At 47.2% G+C, this 19,515-nt stretch overlaps 1 protein-coding gene across 1 annotated transcript in view; it reads left to right on the top strand.

Moving 5' to 3' along the window:
- The window catches only part of CCDC82 (coiled-coil domain containing 82), an 86,356-nt gene that overhangs the window by 43,062 nt on the left and 23,779 nt on the right, over positions 1–19,515 (top strand). The window contains 4 exon segments of the mRNA XM_030199355.1: positions 3,481–3,573; positions 4,537–4,661; positions 18,637–18,688; positions 18,691–18,806. Of these exon segments, the coding sequence (XP_030055215.1) occupies positions 3,481–3,573; positions 4,537–4,661; positions 18,637–18,688; positions 18,691–18,806 (386 nt within the window).

Here is a 19,515-nt window from a genome sequence, read left to right as displayed (position 1 = left end):
AAAAGGTGCGGGGAGCTGTGGCAAGGCCAAAAGGCAAAAGGCCATCACCGCAAACTTCAGAAACTTCTGGTGCGGGGCCAAATTGGAATGTGCAAGTAAGCTTCTTTCAGGTCCAGAGACGTGAGAAACTCTCCTGGCTGTACCGCCGCAATGACGGAGTGCAGGGTTTCCATGTGAAAATGCCGCACTCTCAGGGACTTGTTTAATTCTTTTAAGTCCAGAATAGGGCGAAAAGACCCTCCTTTTCGCAGGCACCACAAAGTAGATGGAGTAGCGGCCGCAGCAGTGTTCGGCGGGAGGTACCGGGGACACAGCCCCTATCTGAATCAAACCTTGTAAAGTCTCCTCTACCGCAGCCCGTTTGGCGGCAGAACCGCATCGGGACTCCACAAACACGTCTCTTACAGGGGCGTCGAATTCTATTCTGTAACCGTCTCTGATCAGGTCCAAGACCCACTGATCTGAGGAAATGTTGGCCCACTCCTCGGCAAAGAGGGAAAGACGTCCTCTTATGACAGGACTCGAGGAGAGGGCCGGCGCACCATCATTGAGAGGGTCGCCCCTGAACTCCAGGCCTTGAGCCAGTGGCTGTGGAACGTTTGTCCGAGCGAAAGAAGTTTCCTCTGCTGAAAACGGGCACGAGAAGTGAACCCAGTAGAACGCCCCGGGCGGTACCTTCGAGCTTCACGGAAGCGAGGTCTGTAAGTGGAGTGGACCGCCGCACCCTTAGAGGAAGGCCGAGGCCTATCTTCGGGCAAGCGCTGGGGTTTAGCCTCACCCAGGCCCTTCACAATTTTCTCCAACTCCTCACCAAACAGGAGAAGGCCTTGAAAGGGCAACTTCACCAACCTTTGCTTAGAGGCCATGTCCGCCGCCCAATGCCGTAGCCAAAGAAGACGGCGAGCCGCCACTGCTACTGCCATGTGTTTAGCCGAAGCTCTGAACAATATCATAAAGGGCGTCAGCAAGAAAGGACAAGGCCGACTCCATCCGCGGAGCCACATCTGAAAAGGGCTCCGCTCCATCACCGGGCTGTTCCACTGCCTGTTGCAACCAAGCCAGGCAGGCTCTAGCAGCATAAGCAATCAGACGCCTGAATAGTGAGACCTGCAATTTCAAATGACCGTTTAAGTGCTGAATCCAGTCTACGGTTTTGAATATCCTTCAGGGCAACACCTCCTTCAACAGGGAGGGTAGTTCTCTTTGTCACAGCTGTGACTAGGGCATCCACTTTAGGCATAGCAAAGCGAGCCATGTGCTCCTCACTCAGAGGGTATAATTGCCCCATAGCCCTGGAAACTTTCAAAGGTCCCTCGGGGTCAGCCCATTGAGCCGAAATAAGCTCTTGGATGGAGTCATGCAAAGGAAAGGCTCGAGCAGGCTTTTTGGTACTAGCCATCCTAGGATTCACAGAAGAGGCTGTGCCACTGGCAGGGTCCTCAATAGAGAGAGCCTGCAGGGCATCAGAAATAAGCGCTGGCAGCTCATCACAGTGGAAAATCCTCATCGCGGAGGGATCGTCCAGATCCTGAGTCACTTCTGCACCAGACTCTGGCTCCTCAGACCATGAAGGCCTGCCAGAGTCCTCCGAATCCTCACAGCCCGACCACGGGGGGGGGGGGGGGGGGAGGAAAGGAGGTGCAGCACTCTCTGAAGGGGAATGAGCCCTTCTGCGCTTCATATTCTGCCAATTATCAGGGAATAACGCCTCAGAGGGCTATACCCAGGCTAGAATCCACCGGGGGGCATTAGAAGAGGCCTGTGCCGGGCTTTGTGGAGAGCTCTTTTAAAGCATGTACGCTTTATGCATTAATAAGACAAAATCAGGGGAGAAAAACTCACACTGGGCACCCGGATCTCTGCTGGGGCTAGTAGCTCCCATATCAGCCTCACTCCGAGGCCTCCCCCCGGGCTCAGGACTCTCCAACTCAGCGGAGGTCACGCCATGTGGTAAATTCAAAATGGTGCCCGCTGCCAGCTCAGGAGCGCAAAGAATCGCGCTCACCATGCTCGGCCGGCTCTAATGTCTGTACAGCACGATTTACAGAGCCCCGCTGCTGAATCTGCGCTTGCCACACTTGGAACAGCGCTTTACTGTCTCCGCAGCCATCGCCGAAAACGGCAGTAAAATTCAAAATGGCGGTTCGTGCCAAAATTGCCCCGATCGCGGGCCCACCCCAGAGGAGTCAGAAAAACACTCTTACCTCACTGGACCAAGTATCACAGCTCCGGTCCCACAGAAAAAGGCAAGGAAAAAACCTCTGTTCCAGCGTCTAAGCGCCAAAGCGCGACGCAACTTTTTTTTTTTTAACGCTGTGAGGAAAGCAGAGGTAAATAGAACTCCGGAGGCTCGGGTGAGTGGGAAAGGCAGGGAAAGGGCGAACCTATGTGCCTGCATCCACTGTTGGTGGGGAAGGACAGGGAAAGCTAAGCAATGTGTCCACATCCACGGAGGTATGGGTAAGGCAGGGAAAGGGCGAACCTATGTGCCTTTAAAGTGAAGCTGCTATAGCCTCCAACACCCCTGCTAACAACTGGCAAAAGCACAGGAGCAACCTCCAGGCAGATTTTAGATGGAGCTCGAAGAAGCTGCAGCCACTCTGCTAGGGGAGATAGAGAATACTGAAGAGAGGCAGTGGAACAAGCTGGTATGAGGCACTGAAAAAGCGTGCTCTCTATCTCCCCTCTGCTGGTTGATGGACACAACCCATCTGTAATGACTGCATCTGCTTGATGACAAGGAATTATTGTTATGCCTTGGGTTTTTCTTTCAGAACACTGCATTGAACTGCCATGTAATTTTATATATATATATATATATATATATATACTGTATATATATACGTATATAATAGTTTATTTTCCATCCTTAAATCCAACTTCCAGAATAGAAAATATGAATGATACACTGTGACTCTTCAGTACATTGCATTAACTTGCAGCAATAAGTTAACAACCACAATGTATTGTAAATATAGCTCCCTCTCCCTCCTCCATCCCTCTCAGCTTGATATATAAGTTGGCATTCGAGATGTGTCCCTATCTTTCCCAGCATACAGATCCTGTGATATAACTTTTAGTTTTAGCATGGATTTGTATCTCTCCATATGATTTCCTGACTTTAATAAAGACAGCCAGCGTGCTACAATGCAGTGCGATTAATTTAATCTATTTTCCTAATCACTGTACACATGTCTGGTAAGTCCAGTCATTTCAAGAGGCAGCCAGAACCATTCTACTTACCGTACTATGTTAGCTACCAATTTCTGGGACTTTGAACCACATAAATTTTCATCTGCAAGCTTTAAAACAGTTGCTTCTGATTTCTTCATAGTAATTGCTATGTTTTACTCAGTGTTTCTTTTATCTATCTATCTATCTATCCATCCATCTATCTATTTATTTTATTTATAACATTTATACCTCGCTTAAACCCAAGCAGCTTACAAATAAATATCTGATGTTTTCATTGCTTTCCAGTTTCTCACAGTAAACATTTTGACCATTTCCAAAGAGTTGTGAAGGCTTTCCTTATTAATGCCATTGATTCGTCTTTTTTGAGCTCATTGTATGGTAAGTAAAAATAATATGTGCACTGCTTCATTATGTTAGTATGTGGGAATTCAGTTGAAAATGTTAAGACCAATATTTAAGGGTTATGCGCAGGGGCGTATCTGAGGTTCGGCGGTAGGGGGGGCAGGGGCTAGAGTGAGGGGGCACATTATAGCCCTCCCCTATCGCCGTCAGCCCCCCCTACCACCGTCAACCCCCCCCCCACCGCCGTCAACCCCCCCCCCCCCACCGCCGTCAACCCCTACCGCCGTTAACACTCCCTCCCCCCCGCCTACCGCCGTCACCTACCCGAGGTCCGCTTCCTCGGCTTTTTAAAATATTGCTTCAGCTGGCGGGGGACCCCATCCCCCCGCCAGCCCAGCCGCGATCTTTAACTTTTTCATCCTCGTCGTGCAGCGCGCTGTGAAAGCTGCATGCATCTTTAGATCCAGTTGGATGGAGTCTGTCTGACGTCGCAGCACGTTGACGTTACAACGTGCTGCAACGTCAGACTCCATAACTGTTCATGCCTAACTTTAGGCTCATCAGTGGAAATTTACACTAGTATTCTGTATTGGCATCTTGGTGCACAGATGCCATTGTAGAATGGATGCTCAGTGCTTGATATAAGGCATGCCTACCTTTGGTGCCCAATTGCCCCCTATCTGGATAGTGCTAAGGCAGTTAGAGAAATAGTCAGCGGCCCTAAATAGTTAGTGCTGCTGATTATTCCACTGGCTAGCACTTACCAACAGTAGCATCTACTAACCGGATAAGTATCTTTGATTATTGACCACATCACTATTGAGTAATGACTATGATTTCCTTCTCTTCAGACACTGTGGTTTCTGTGTCTGTATCATCCTCAGGCTCAGTCAGCCCATAATGTGAAAGATAATTCAGGGATCGAGTCAGGGACCTTCTGAGTGGCACAGTTGTTAATATTGTAAACAAAGAACTTGCTGTTTCTCTTTGTTTGAACAGATGGAAGAAGACGAAAGAAGTATGCACAAGAAATGATAACAGCTCTCCACTATTTGGATGATCGTTTTATACAGCCTCGCCTTGAGAATTTGATGGGCAGGAGCCGCTGGAAAGAGAGATATAAGGTATTATGATGATCCTTTCTTTTCTGACTTGAGGAATGGGGGTATTAGCTCTCAAAAGCTAGTCAAGAAATTTATTGTTCATAGGCGGTTGGTGGCCCAACTGTTGGGGGAGGCTAAAGGGGTGGGGTTAGGGGTGGGGCTATGGGGAGGGCTTACATCCATAATTGTATGACAACACAGAAAAAAAATAAGTAAAATAAATAATCACAATTAATACCTTTTATTAAATTTAGATATTAGATATGTATCATATGTCAAAGAATAAAGTGGTTGCTCAAAGCATATACTAACCACAATCGCTCAACTGCAAAACACTATGCACAACTTTGTGTAAAAACACAATCAGAACCTTACGGTGCCATAAATATTACACTGGGCAGTCCTAATACACCAATATACCACCATACGGAAAATGCAGACCGTCAACAATATGAAACAAGGGATCATAATATCACAATTCTCATGTAGAGCCACAAAACACCCTTTTAGGGTGGATAGTGTTCACAATGAGCTCCTTTTATTAACGACCATATGTAGAACCTTCAAGAGGTAGTGTGTCATGATTTAGGCTGTACACCCTTTCTGATGTTTTGGTGGCACCTCAGTAAGGCCAACACACAATCTCTCCACTGCAAAACACTATACACAAACTTGTGCAAAAACACACTCAGAACCTTACTGTACCATAAATATTACACTGGGCAAGACCCTAATACACCATATACCACCCAAGCGGACACATCTCAGACCGTCAACAATATGAAACATGGGATCATATCACAATTCTCATGTACAGCCACTTTTTTAGTGGGGAAGAAACTGGAAATTCACAATGAGCTCCTTTTATTAACGACCAGATAGAGAAACAACAAAATATTAGGAAACCAAAGCATTAGGGGCTTATAGCCCATTTAGTTATGTTTAAACAAAAGAGATCTGCATGAAACAAAATATTTATTTTTTTATTTTGACTTAAACCTTCAGTCAGCACCTACCTGAGCTACCTCTCCTGGAAATCCAACATGCGCTGCGTGCCACAATTTCCTTATTATGGTCTGGGTCCTGGGAAGGAAGTGGGGAACACCTCAGACAACCACTGTTAACCAGCCTTGAGCGTGGTTGAGCCTTCCCTTCCCATTTCTCTCCATAATTTTGTTCTACCCTCAGGATTCCATTCCTCCTTCCCTCACATAGGACTTGAAGGAAAGTCAGATGGTCTTAGTCTGAATTACTAGCAGGCAAAAGTGACTTGCATTTCCAATACTGACCTGGCTAGGTCAAAAGGGAGCGAAGTATTTATAAAGGCAGCAGATGCTTCTGCTGAGATCCCAGTAGACAGTGACGGCCCCTCCCGTGCGGAACAGGAAGTCGCATCGCTCTCATAGGAAGGCTGACCTGGCTGAGCCTGAGGCGAAAAGAAGCATGTCATCATGAATATCCCACACAGTCACACCATCGTCAGCCGTTAGTAGGCTCCGCCGATCCAGCATCTATCGATCGCCCCTTCACCGCGCGAGCTCTGACTGTCCCCATCTGGGATCCCTGCTGCGTCATTAATCTCTAGGCAAGAAGAGGAGGGACGCGGTGCGCCAGAACTGGGCATGGCGCTCAGGTGATGATGAGCCGACCGGCAGCACTCAGAGCACTGCAAAGAGAGAGAGAGGACGGGTGGGTCTAAGAGCGGAAAAGATAAAGAAAGATGGTGTCGCGTCGGAGAATGACACTGCTGCCGCTGCCGCTGCCTGGGGAGCCTTAGCCTCCCAAGCCTCTTATACCGGGCGCCTATGGTATTGTTAATTCAATAAAAAGGCATTTACCGGATATTTTTTTCTGCTAATCTTTATTTCTGACTCTTCTTTTTGTGATGTAATTTGTTCTATTATTAATAGTGGACATATATATTTATTATTTTACACAACTGAACACACCTACACCGGCTTCTCACACATGCCCACAGATGCAGCCCAGTTCTAGAAACAAAGGGCTCGTGAGATAAAGCTGTAAGAGAGAGGCTTGAAGTAATATATAGAAGTGTTCATCAGGAAGGGGTTATAGGTTCATGAAATAGCCTCCCAATGGAGATATTGGGGACAGAAATGGTATCAGAATTCATTGGAGTATTGGGTCAACTCATAGAACACCTAAAAATGGGAAAGCCTAGCATAAGCAGAGATTGAGCATGGTGTGCAAAATGTGGCAGATAGAGCCATTAGGTGTTCTGGATAGACCCAGTGTTGTTATCTGCCACCCTTCTCTCACTTCTCTAAGATCTCTTCCATCCCAAAAGAAAGCTCATCAAACACTACATCATTTGGGGACTTCGCACAAAGGTTTGTATTGTTGAAAGGGATTGATTGATTGATTGGTTATACTTGATAGGCTGCATCTCACGATAAGCATCAAGGCGATTTACAACATAAAAACAGCAAAATAAAGTTTCAAAAATAAAATGTATGGTTGTTTAGTGTAAATAGAGAGTCAGAATTTACAGAGTGTGCGGACTGGATTCAGTTGTTTTCGGTTCCTTTGGCCTTTGTTTCAATTTTTCGATAGTTTTGGTTCTTTTCACATATGACCATCTACCAGCTGTGGAATGGGCTGCCTCAATTAGTCAAACTCACCCCTGATCACCCGACCTTCAAGAAGCATCTCAAGACCTTTCTTTTTGGCAGAGCTTACACTACGAACCCACCTGGCATCCCATCCCAGCCTTACTCTTTTCCCTTACCCTCCTCAGTTAGTTCTCTTTCCCTTTCTGACATTGCCTATATGCTTGTTGTATTATTGTACATTTTTTAAACTGCTGTATGCCACATTGAGCCTGCCTGTGGGTGGGAATACTGTGGGATATAAATACTATAAATAAATAAATATTAATTTAATCAACTATTTTAACAGGCACAAATCATCTTTATACACATCAGTTCTGTGGGTAATGGGCATTAAACTGATTTTGATTGCACTGAAAGCCCCATTGCACATAGAACATCTAAGTCAGAAAAAGGATATCCAAGTCAAGACGTTCAGAAATTTTCTAGGTATTTTGCAAGAGGCCACTGACGTGGAGCTTTTGTAAATTTGTATAAGGATGTACAAGGGTATTGTGCAGCACATCCAGCAGGAACAGCCAATTTACAAAGATCTAAAAAAAAAAGAGCAGCATTTCTCAGGTTTTTACCTATATAAGTACTGGCATTCATTGTCATCCGCAGCAGATAAATCCAGAGACTTGTGGGTTAGACCATTACCAGCAGAGTGGAGATAGAGATTACCAAACTGCCACATAGGATGTATGCGCCTTTGTCAATCAGTATTCTCTATCTCCAACAGGCAGTGGATGGTCTCACAAGCTCAGGGACGTAGCCAGACCTCAAGGTGGGGAAGGGGGGCCAGAGCCCAAAGCGGGGGGGGACGCATTTTGGTCTGCCGCTCCACCACTGTTCCCCCCAACCCCCACAGCTGAAAGCACCGCCACCGCCTATACTTTGGCTGGTGGGGGGTCCCCACCCCCGCCAGCTGAAGCCCTCATCCAGCACTGGTCGCCGGCGCCACCGCCGCATTGCCTCCCTGCTGTCTCTTCCCCTCACATCCGGCGTGCTCGTTTTTAATGAAATTAAACATGCGCACACGCTTCAGTTTCTTTAAACTAGCACGCTGGACTGTGAGCAAATTTAGGTCCCAGAGCAAATTTGGAGAGGCTCAGACCTCCGTGGCCCCCTGTAGCTACTCCACTGCACAGCTCCTGGTTCTTTCTTCTGCTTCTTGTGGCTCCTGTTCCAGTTTCTCTGGTTCAATTGAGCTTGGGGGTGTCTAGGTCAGTAAGAGGTGCCTGACCTGGTGGTGCCAGGTCCTCCCCTCCTTCCCCCCCCTCCCCCCGCCACTTCCTTTTCCTCCTCCTCCTTCTCCTCCTCCTCCTCCTCGTCCTGAGAAAAAAATAATGTTGGAAGAGAGCAGGTTTCCGCTTATGTGGCATTCTGGAGAAAGAGGGTTTTCTCTGCGCTCCTGCAACTGTCTAGATTCAGCCACCTGATCGGAGTCAAAAGGACTGTGGGTACTGGTAAGGCCAGCAAAATTATGAGTATGAACTTTCTTCTTTCCTCCTGTCGGGTTTTGTGCTGTTTCAGGTTAGTGCAGCTATGGCGGTACAATATTTTCATTTGAGCAGCTGTGTAGGGTTTGCCTGTGTTTTCAGGACAGTACGTTGGGCCAGTGCAGGAGCAATTTTGGCATGCTTTTTTTACAGTCCCCTCTCCAGTCAGTAGCAGACATTTTGGTCACAGGCTCCAGTAATGGATTGCGCTTTCACCTTTTCTGTCTTCGCATCTTTCGGGCTGTTGTGGTGCAAACGGCGCCGATTCCCTTGATTGGCGAAGGTTTGTTGTCTGCCTTTGTGGTTTCAGGTTTTGGCTCGTTCTCACATGGCAAATTCCTGCACAGAAAAAACTTGGGCCTTGCTACTTCCAGGTCACTTCTGGGCTTCTCAGCTGCTTTTGCAGCCTTCTCTTCAGCGGCCTTCTCCAGGCTATTCCTCCTGGCAGAGTTTTCAGTCTGCAGCTCACTTCTCTTTCTGGAGGCCTTAGCTATGCTGGCGTGGGCTGTCTTCTTTCCTGGGGGATGTGTATTTCCTTCTCACCTCGAGCTACAGGGCAATGTCTCCTCACAGTTGCCTGGCCTACGCTTTCCCGGCTGTTTTAGCTTGTGCCTACATTTACAGGGCGTTTGCTGCCCTCTGCTGTGTTTACTCCAGGTACTGGATTGTGGGGTTCCTTGTTTGGTAGCTGCAGCTCTATGCCACTTGGATTGTTTGTTTGGCTTTCCTGAGGCATGGCCGTTTTTTCTCCTCTCTGATGCAGGGGCAGCTGGTGGCTGTGTCCGCATGAGCATCTAGTGGTGTTTCCAACTCTCTACACCTTTAACCACCTTGGGACCATTCTGGCATGCGATCGCCCTTCGGATTATGTAGCACTTGCACTATTGGCCTTTGGGCTGCTATAGCCTTGTGGTTTGGTGCAGGTTTCGGGTGGGATGTCCCCTGGGTGCCTGGCAGGTGACGAGCCTTCTGGGTTTTTTTGCTGCTGATCGGTGGAAGACACATTTGTGGGGCCTTCACCGGCCTCTTCATGGCCGCTGTTCCAGGACCCTCCTGTTGGTGACTACGCAGGCTTCCTGGTCTCGTTACATACTGTCAGGTTCTTGCTGTCTCGAGTGCCCTCTCTTCACTGGGCAGGTAGGATGGTTGTGTGTTTTTGCTTCTACAGGCAGTCCTTTGCTGTTAGCAACTCCAGGGTGTTGAACTCCAGCAGTTCCTGTGGCCATTGTCAGCTTTTTGCCTCACAGTGACAGCTTCAGCTCAGTGCATGGCTATGGCTGCTCATGGCTATAGGCATTGGCTGAATTTGGCTCTTTCATGGCTGTTGAGCTTCTGTTGGTACATGTGGAGCATGGCTCCATCACTGTCTGTACAGCATGTTTTCCCCTTTCCATATGCTGCATTGCTCGGTATTTGGCTGTAGACCATGGTTCTGGCTACACCTGGTGGCCACATTATCGTGTCTAGCATAGAAACATAGAACATGATGGCAGATAAGGGCCAAATGGTCCATCCAGTCTGCCTATCTTCAGTAACCACTAACCCTTTCCTAAGGGATCCCAGATGCCTGTCCCAAGCTTTTTTAAATTCTGACAAAGTTCTCATCTCCACGACCACCACCGGGAGGCCATTCCACGCATCCCCCACCCTTTTGGTAAAAGTATTTTCTTAGATTGCTCCTAAGTCTATTTCCTCTTAACTTCATTGTATGCCCCCTCATTCCAGAGTTTTCCTTCATTTGAAAAAGACTTGCGTACTGTATATTGATGCCACTGAGGTATTTAAACAAACATATCCCCTCTCTCTCGCCTCTCTTCCAGCGTATACATGTTGAGGTTCCTCAACCTGTCTCTATGTATTTTATGACAGAGAACGCATACTAATTTTGTAGCTGCCCTCTGGACTGACTCCATCCTGTTTATATCTTTTCGTAGGTGCAGTCTCGCAGTATTCTAAATGGGGCCTCACCAGAGACTTATACAAAGGTACTATCACCTCTTTTTTCCTGCTGGTCATCCCTCCCCGAATGCACCTTTCTGGCTTTGACCATCGCCTTTCCTACCTGTATGGCCACCTTAAGAGCATCAGACACAATCACCCCCGTCCCACTCTTCTTTCATACACAGAAGCACTTCACCCCCTATACTGTACCGTTCCTTTGTGCATGACCCTGCATTTCTTAGCATTAAAACTTAGTTGCCAGTTATCAGACCATTCTTCAAGCTTCACTAGATCCTTCTTCATACCGTCCATACCCTCTGGGGTGTCCTCCCTATTACAGAGTTTGGTATCATTGCAAACAGACAAACCTTACCAGACAGACCTTCAGCAATATCAGTCACGAAGATGTTAAAAAGAGCCGGCCCAAGGAGTGAACCCTGCGGTACACCACTGATAACAGATCTTTCCTCAGAGAAAGCTTCATTTACCACTATTCTCTGTTTCCTTCTACTTAACCAGTTTTTAACCCAGTCAGTCACTTTAGGTCCCATACCAAGGGCACTCAGTTTATTTATCAGTCACCTGTGCGGGACCGTGTCAAAGGCTTTGCTAAAATCCAAGAACACCACATCTAGCACCCCCTCCTACGTCCAACTGTTTGGTCACCCAGTCAAAGAACTCATTCAGATTTGTCTGACACAACCTGCCTCTAGTGAAGCCATGCTGCCTTGGGTCCTGCAGTCCATTCGATTTGAGAAATCTCATCCTCCGCTTTAAAAGCATTTCTATTAGTTTACTCACAGGTCTGTAATTCCCAACCGCCTCCTTACTTCCGCTCTTGTGCAGAGGGACCACATCTGCCCTTCTCCAGTCCTCCGGGACCACACCCCCCCTCTTGGAACATTGATACGGGGGCTGGAGGTCCGGTGGATCTCCAACCCGCCAAACCTCTAAAAAATCCCTGGTGGTGTATTGGACCCCTTTCTCTCTTCTTCGTTGGTCCTAGTCTCAGTTCGGGTCCATCTTGGGATGCTGTTCCCAGTTTCCTCTCTGTTGATTGGAACGGCTCCATGAATGAGGCGCAAACCCCTCCATTTTTCTGTGTGGAACACAGCCCTAGTCCTGACTCTGAACATGACCACCTGTGCCTGATGGCTGCCGCTTCTTGTGGGGGATAGTTCCATTTCTGATGACTGGGCGCAGCTCCATCTCTGCCTGTTGGGCTCAGCTCCATTGCTTCTTGTTGATCATGGCTCCACCACTGCCTGTTGAGCACATCTCCATCGCTTCCCATTGAGTGCTGCTTCATCTTTATATGCTGAGTCTTCTATGCCTGGTGAGCGCAGCTCTATGACAGTTGAGCTCAGCTCTATATATGCCAGTTAGGTGCGGATCCATTTTTGCCTGATGAGCATGACTCCATCATCTGCATGTTAAACACAGCTCCATCAATGAATGAAAGTCAGCGCTCCATCTCTGCATGTAGATCTCATCTCCATTTCTGAATGTCTCTATATCATCTCTGTATGGCTATCGAAGCTCTCTCTATCTCTGAATTTAGTGCACAGCTCCCTTTCTGCACATAGAGCACAGCACCATCTCTGAATGTAGAGCATAGTCCACCTCAGACAGTACAGCATAGCTCCATCTCGGACGGTAGAGCATAGCTCCATCTCTGAATATGGGGCACAGAACCATTTCTGAACATAGAGCATGACTCCGTCTCTGAATATAGAGCACAACTCCATCTTGAATGTGGGGCACAGCATCATCTCTGAACATAGAGCATGACTCCATCTCTGACTGCAGAGCACAATTCCATCTCTGAATGTGGAACACAGCTCCATTTCTGAGGGGAGAGCACTGAGGGGATAATCAACAGGAGTGGCCTAGTGGTTAGGGTGGTGGACTTTGGTCCTGAGGAACTGAGTTTGATTCCCGGCACAGGCAGCTCCTTGTGACTCTGGGCAAGTCACTTAACCCTCCATTGCCTGCCGCATTGAGCCTGCCATGAGTGGGAAAAAGTGCGGGGTACAAATGTAACAAAAATAAATATGGATCATAGCACTATCTCGGGGTGTGGAGCATGACTTCATCTCTGCTTCTTCCATATCACTTCAGTACAGTTGGCTTCATCTCTGACTATGGGAGACAGCTTCCCTCTGGGCTTCTCTGATTATGGGACACAACTTCCCTCTGGGTTTTTGAACACAGCATCTTCTTCATGTATGCCCAATTCCACCTTGAGTTCAAGGTGCAATTTCATTACAGGAAGTGAATCACCTTCTTCCTCTAGTTATGCCTCATAGCTTTATCCTTGGAGTTGTTCAAAGCTCCGTCTCTGGATGAGTAGTTCAGTTCCATTGCTGATTACGGAGCACTGCTCCTTATCTGGCTCTGAGGTGCAGCTCTGTCCCTGGATCTGGGCACATGTGCATCTCTGGATGAGGAGCACTGTGCCATTCATGGAGGTGGAACTGCACCTTTTCTGAACGTGCACAACAGCTTCAACGCTGTTCCATATCTGACTGTCAGACTGGTTTCGTCCTTGTCATCTGTGACTTTCCCACTTTGTTGGAGAATCTATTCTAGCTGGAGACTGCTCCTCTAGTGTTCTGTAATGCACAACTCAGCCCTTTCTGTGCGAAATACCACTAGCTAATGTCCTCTTGCAATTCATCCTATGTCTATAAGGGCTCTGAGCCTAGGGTGCAGTCTCACTATATACTGGACCTCAGCCCTATTGTGCAACAGGATCCTCCTTGTCTTACGTCGGTGTTCTTCTGTGTGTCTTCAAGCTCGAACTGGCTCAGTCTCTGCATGGTCAGCATGACGCCAGCTCAGCCATTTTTGCTTGGTTCCAAATCCTGATAGTGTTCTGTACAGATCCCTTATTCATGTTTCGGAGTCAAGGGTGACTCTCAGCATGGTCCAGCAACTGTTGCCTCTTGTGGTATTCACATTTCCATTTCTATTAATCAGATTATGTTTCCTCCATTCTTTGAGAGGAAAATCATCCTAGGAGTTTCCATCTGCTGCTTTATATCACGGTCACTCTGTGCCTTTCTGGTACTTTCAGGCCACCAATGGATGTCTGGGCATATGCCCTGGCGCGTCTCCTCTTCATTCTCTTCTATGAAGGTCCTCTATGTGGTCCTTGTGACACAAGTTTTTTAAGACCTTGTCTGGTTGATGTTTTGGCTAGGTCTAAGGCATCCATTGGGGCATCAGTTCTTTCTGCGGCTTTGTCTGGTTTCACCCTATTTACGGACTGCTTGGCTACATCCCACAAGTCTCTGGATTCGTATGCTGCTGATGACAAGGATGGAAAAATGATGTCTTTGTCACAGCTGGCACTGTTCCTCAAGCCCCTCATTTACCCATCAGTGGGGGCGGTGGGCAGTTCGCATGGCTACGCCGGGATCTAGTCGGGCCGTCCTTGCCGCGCGTCTTGTGGAAGCCCTGGTGTGCACTCGGGTTCTTCACGTCACGGCATGCTGTCATGGTCGCTGATCCCCTAGTCACATGTGTGCATGTCCCCACACTTTTTCTAGGATCCGACTGCACCCAATGCATACCGGTAAGGTCAGCACTTCTACTGTGTAAGATGGCTAGCCCATCCCTCATTGCCTTCGCAATGTTTGCCAGTCTTGTCTTGCCATGTATTGCCTGGCCTCCATGAAACTTGTCTTCAGCTCCAGGTCCAGTTCCAGCCAAGTCCATCTTCAGTTCCTGGTCCAGTTCCAGCCAGTTTGTCCTGTCTCCAGTTCCTGTTCCAGCCAAGATCACGTGGTCTTCAACTCCTGTTCCAGCGAAGTCTGCCTTGTCTTCATTCCTGTTCCAGTTCCAGCCAAGTCCGTCTTGTCTCTACTTCTTTTCAATTTCCAGCCAAGTTCTCCTTGTTTCCAGTAACATAACATAACAATCAAACATATAAACGGCGAGTGACGACTCACTCGCAAATGCGCAGTAGAGACTTCCCTCTCTGTCCCGCCCCCTTGTCAATACGTGATGACGGGGGCGGGACAGAGAGGGAAACTGCGCAAAGCCGCCGAGGACGCTACCCCGCCACCCGCCCGAGGTCACCGCTACGCTACCCCCCCCACCCGTTGTCGCCGCCGCCAGCCCTCCACCCGGCCCAGGCCCTCTCTCCACTACTGGTTACTTACATCCATTCGCCGGAACGCAGCGCGCACATCAGCTGAGCTGCCGTCCGCCTTCTTCCCTGCCTGTGCCCCGCCCTTGCTGACATTACGTCACACGAGGGCGGGACACAGGCAGAGAAGGAAGGCCGGCGCAGCTCAGCTGATCTGCCCTGCTGCGTTCCGGCGAATGGATGTAAGTTCAGTAGCGGAGAGGGGGCCTGGGCCGGGTGGAGGGCTGGCGGCGGTAGCAGTGACCTCGCAGGGGGGGAGCGGTGGTGACCACACGGGGGGGGGGCCAGCGTCGACCTCCGAAAACCCCAATACCAGCCCGTTTTAACGGGCTCAATGGCTAGTAAAATTTATAATCTACTATATACCTTCTGGTTCAGTGCTGATCACAATAAAGAGACTGGTCATTTTCAGGAAATACATAAACGATTGATACAAAGCAGACCTATTACAGATATGATTCAATATAAATTTCTTAAATAAGTAGGTTTTATGTGTTTCCGAAACTGTCTATAATTAATCATGGAAGATAATATGCTTTGGATAGATTTGTCTAAGCAAGCTGCCTGATAGGAAAAGAGAGTATCTAAAAGTTTAGTCCTTTTTTTTTTAAATATTGTATTGAGGAAGAGGAGTGAAGAATAAGAATATACCTGTGTGGGAGGGTTGTAGGTGGTTCAGGGGTATGGGGATTGGGATTGAAGGGTGGGGGAGGGGGGATCAAGGGGAGGGAGGCGGGTGAAGCGGGTAATAATAAGGGTATGATTTGAATAAGGGGATGGTTGATGGGGGGGGGATTGCTAGATGTTTCCATGCTCATATTCTGCTGGGGGGAGAATATCTAACAATAATATAATCACTGAACGATAAAGGGAGTTGGGGGGGAGATAAAAGTTGAATGTGAACGTTTATTTTAGTATGTATAGACAAATATAGGAGCATGGTGGATAGATGATATCTTCATTGCATCATTGTGTGTTTATGATGTTACAATAAAAATGATTAAACATAAATATTGTATTGATACATAAGCAAATAAAGCTAATTATCTAGTAATCTTAGATTCCTGTAGCAAAACAAAATGATGCATAAGATATGAAGGAGCAAGATCGTATAAAATCTTGTACAGGAAACTGTAAAATTTAAATCTTAATCTGGCCTGTACAGGAAGCCAATGCAATTTTCTATAGTATTGAGAAACCAAATCATATTTTGATAGTGAATAAATGAGGCGCAACGCCACATTTTGAACAGTCTGTAATTTCTTTTTAAAATTTGTTTAGATGCTTCTAAATAAATGATGTTACAATAGTCTAAGGAGCTCAAAGATTGTACTATAAGCTGACTTTGTTGCTGGACTTCAGCCCAGCCTCCCATCAGTTTCTGGAGTGACTCGTCTGCCATCCTAGCCTTCGGACTGGGGCTCTGATGGCAATCCAAAGACTCACCCTCCAGTCCCTTAACTGTCTTACCTGATAATTTTCTTTCATTTAGTCACAGCAGACGAATCCAGAGTCCCACCCTTTCATGAGGTTGACACTATCAGTTCAGTCTGTTTCTCTGCTAAGATTTCTTGTTGTGGTTGCCTGTTCTGCTAGCTGACAGGTTTATGCCTCATTTCTGTGAGGAGGGAGACATGTTTGTCTTATTATTCCTTCTGCTTTGTTACGAGAAATACTAACTGGCCAAGGAGCATACCATCCTATGTGGCAGAGTTTAGTTTGGTACTCTCTATCTCCAGCTGCTGGTAGGTGGTCATAATCCATAAGTCTCTGGATTTGTCTGCTGTGGCCAAAGGAAAGAAATTATCAGGCAAGACATAATTTTTCCTTTACACTTATAAGTCCCAGATTTTACAAATTTGGATGTCAAGGATCAGCCAATTAAGGGGTGGAGTTAAAATAAAAGTTAAGCACAATTGCCCCCGCAGTCCCTGGTGCATACCCCCAAGCATACCCCCAAGTCCAAACAGCTGGCATACCTGCCTAGAAGTAGGTATAAATGCTGATGTTCATGTTTTTGAAATTATATGTATGTTACCCTTCCAAAATATGCATACTGCAGCTTTCTAAGCTGCATTAGGTGCTAATGAGGGGCATAATCGAACGTGGAACACCAAGTTTTCCTGAGGGCGTCCTCGCAGGACGTCCTCGGGAAGGGGCGGGGAAACCCGTATTATCAAAACAAGATGGGCGTCCATCTTTAGTTTTGATAATACGGTCGGGGACGCCCAAATCTTAACATTTAGGTCGACCTTAGAGATGGTCGTCCACGGTTTTCAGCGATAATGGAAACCGAGGACACCCATCTCAGAAATGACCAAATCCAAGCCATTTGGTCCGTGGGAGGAGCCAGCTTCGTAGTGCACTGGTCCCCCTCACATGCCAGGACAGCACTGGCATTCTAGGGGGCACTGCAGTGGACTTCAGAAATTGCTCCCAGGTGCATAGCTCCCTTACCTTGGGTGCTGAGCCCCCCAAACCCACTACCCACAACTGTGCAACACTGCCATAGCCCTAAGGGGTGAAGGGGGCATCTAGATGTGGGTACAGTGGGTTTCTGGTGGGTTTTGAAGGGCTCAACATTACCAACCACAACTGTAACAGGTAGGGGAAGATTGGCCTGGGTCCGCCTGTCTGAAGTGCACTGCACCCACTAAAACTGCTCCAGGGACTTGCATACTGCTGTCAGGGAGCTGGGTATGTCATTTGAGGCTGTCAAAAAATATATTTCAAGTTTTTTTTTTGGGTGGGAGGGGGCTAGTTACCACTGGGGGAGTAAGACAAGGTCATCCCCGATTCCCTCCGTGATTATCTGGTCATTCAGGCACCTTTTTGAGGCTTGGGTCGCAAGAAAAAATGGACCAAGTAAAGTCGGCCGAAGATGCCCATGTGTTAAGCACGCCCCCGTCCCGCCTTTGCTATGCTTCCGACACGCCCCCGGAAACCTTGGTCGTCCCCGCGACGGAAAGCAGTTGAGGGCGCCCAAAATCGGTTTTCAATTATGCCGATTTGGCCGACCCTGGGAGAAGGACGCCCATCTCCCGATTTGTGTCGAAAGATGGGTGCCCTTCTCTTCGAAAATAAGCCTGAATGTGTGCCTAATGTAGCAAAGATGGCCTAATGGGGGATGCGCTAAAGCATTCTGCATTAGCTTTGCTATCTTCATGCGCTAAGTACACTGTAATTATTTTTTGAGAGAGGTGTGTGTCAGGGGCGGGGATGGGCATGGATGTACTAACCAGCCAGAGAGCTAACATCACTGCCACAGTAACTGATTAGCTTGACCATAACGTGGGAGCTCTTAGCACCTCCTAAATAGCAGTCGGTAAGTTTTTTTCAGTGAACTTGTCGCACAGCCATATATTTAATAAATGGAAAAAAAGCCCTTCTTGACAACCATGCTAAAAAATGGGCATAGCGCATGGGAAAGTCCCACATAAGGATATGCTAAGCTCATTTCTTAGCGCAGCTTAATAAAAGGGCCCTAAAATTTCTATTTGCACGTGTAAGGTTTTTTAGATATAAAAGCCTTTCAAGCATTCTAAAATGACCTACATTTTTTTAAGGTGCACTAGCGAACTGAATGCATACTAACAAATGCACATTGCTCACTGATGAAAATATTTTAAATTCAGATGGCCACAGAAGGTATCTTTCCCAGAAGTGTATTGGGATTTATGGACAATTCCAAAATAGCCATATATATAAAACATGTTGTCCTCTGGATAAGCCAGTCAATGAAAAATATATTTCCTTGGCCACCTTATTTAATTTCTTTTTGCTTTCAGGAGCGTGTAGAATGTTACCCGCGTGTCCTCATTGGTGAGCAATATCCATCAAATTATCCTGCCAGGCCTGTGAACTGCAACGAAACTGTAAATGTTTTGTGGTTTTATCAGGACAGTCGTATAACAAGAAAACCCTGGAAGCGGATGATTTTATGGCACATGACAAGCAGGTAAGGTTAGAGTGGCACCACCATAATTAGTATTAAAATACTTCTAAATTACATTGACCATGAACATTTTCCTGAAGGATAGGGCATGCAGTCTCTATTTGTGTACCAGATTTCAGAGAATGTTGTCATATTGGAGTCCTTTTTCTAAGGTGCGCTAACTGATTTAGTGCGCTCTAAATACTAAGAAGCCCATTTTACACCTATGGGCTTCTTAGCATTTAGGGGCCCTTTTACAATGCTGAGCTTCTGGGGAGCCTGGTGTTAGTTGCGGTCCCCACCGCACACCATTTCCTGGGCCTTTTTTTTTTGTGGTGGGGTTGCGGTAAAAGGGGGCCTCAGCACACGGCAAAACCCACGCACCGATAATGGGCCTTTAGCACATGCTAGTTGTTAGCATACACTAAGGACCCTGTTTACTAAGCCGTGCTAGAGGCACGTTAGTGCTTTTAGTCCATGCTAGCCATTAGCGCGCGCTAACTGTGTAGGCGCCACAATATTCCTATGGGCACCTACTCAGCTTGCGCTAATTTTGTGCACGCGCTAAAAACGCTAGCACAGTTTAGTAAACAGAGCCCTAAATTGGTTAGCGCATCTTAGTAAACGGACCCCATAGTTTGCCCTCTCTTTACCTGACATGAATCACTTGTTTACTCTTTCCAAAAATACTAAGTAGTAAATTTAAAACAAATTGGAGGAACTATTTTTTCAC

Source organism: Microcaecilia unicolor, chromosome 4 (genome assembly GCF_901765095.1).
Source record: "Microcaecilia unicolor chromosome 4, aMicUni1.1, whole genome shotgun sequence".
NCBI lineage: Eukaryota > Metazoa > Chordata > Amphibia > Gymnophiona > Siphonopidae > Microcaecilia > Microcaecilia unicolor.
This window is presented reverse-complemented; position numbering and strand designations above follow the sequence as displayed.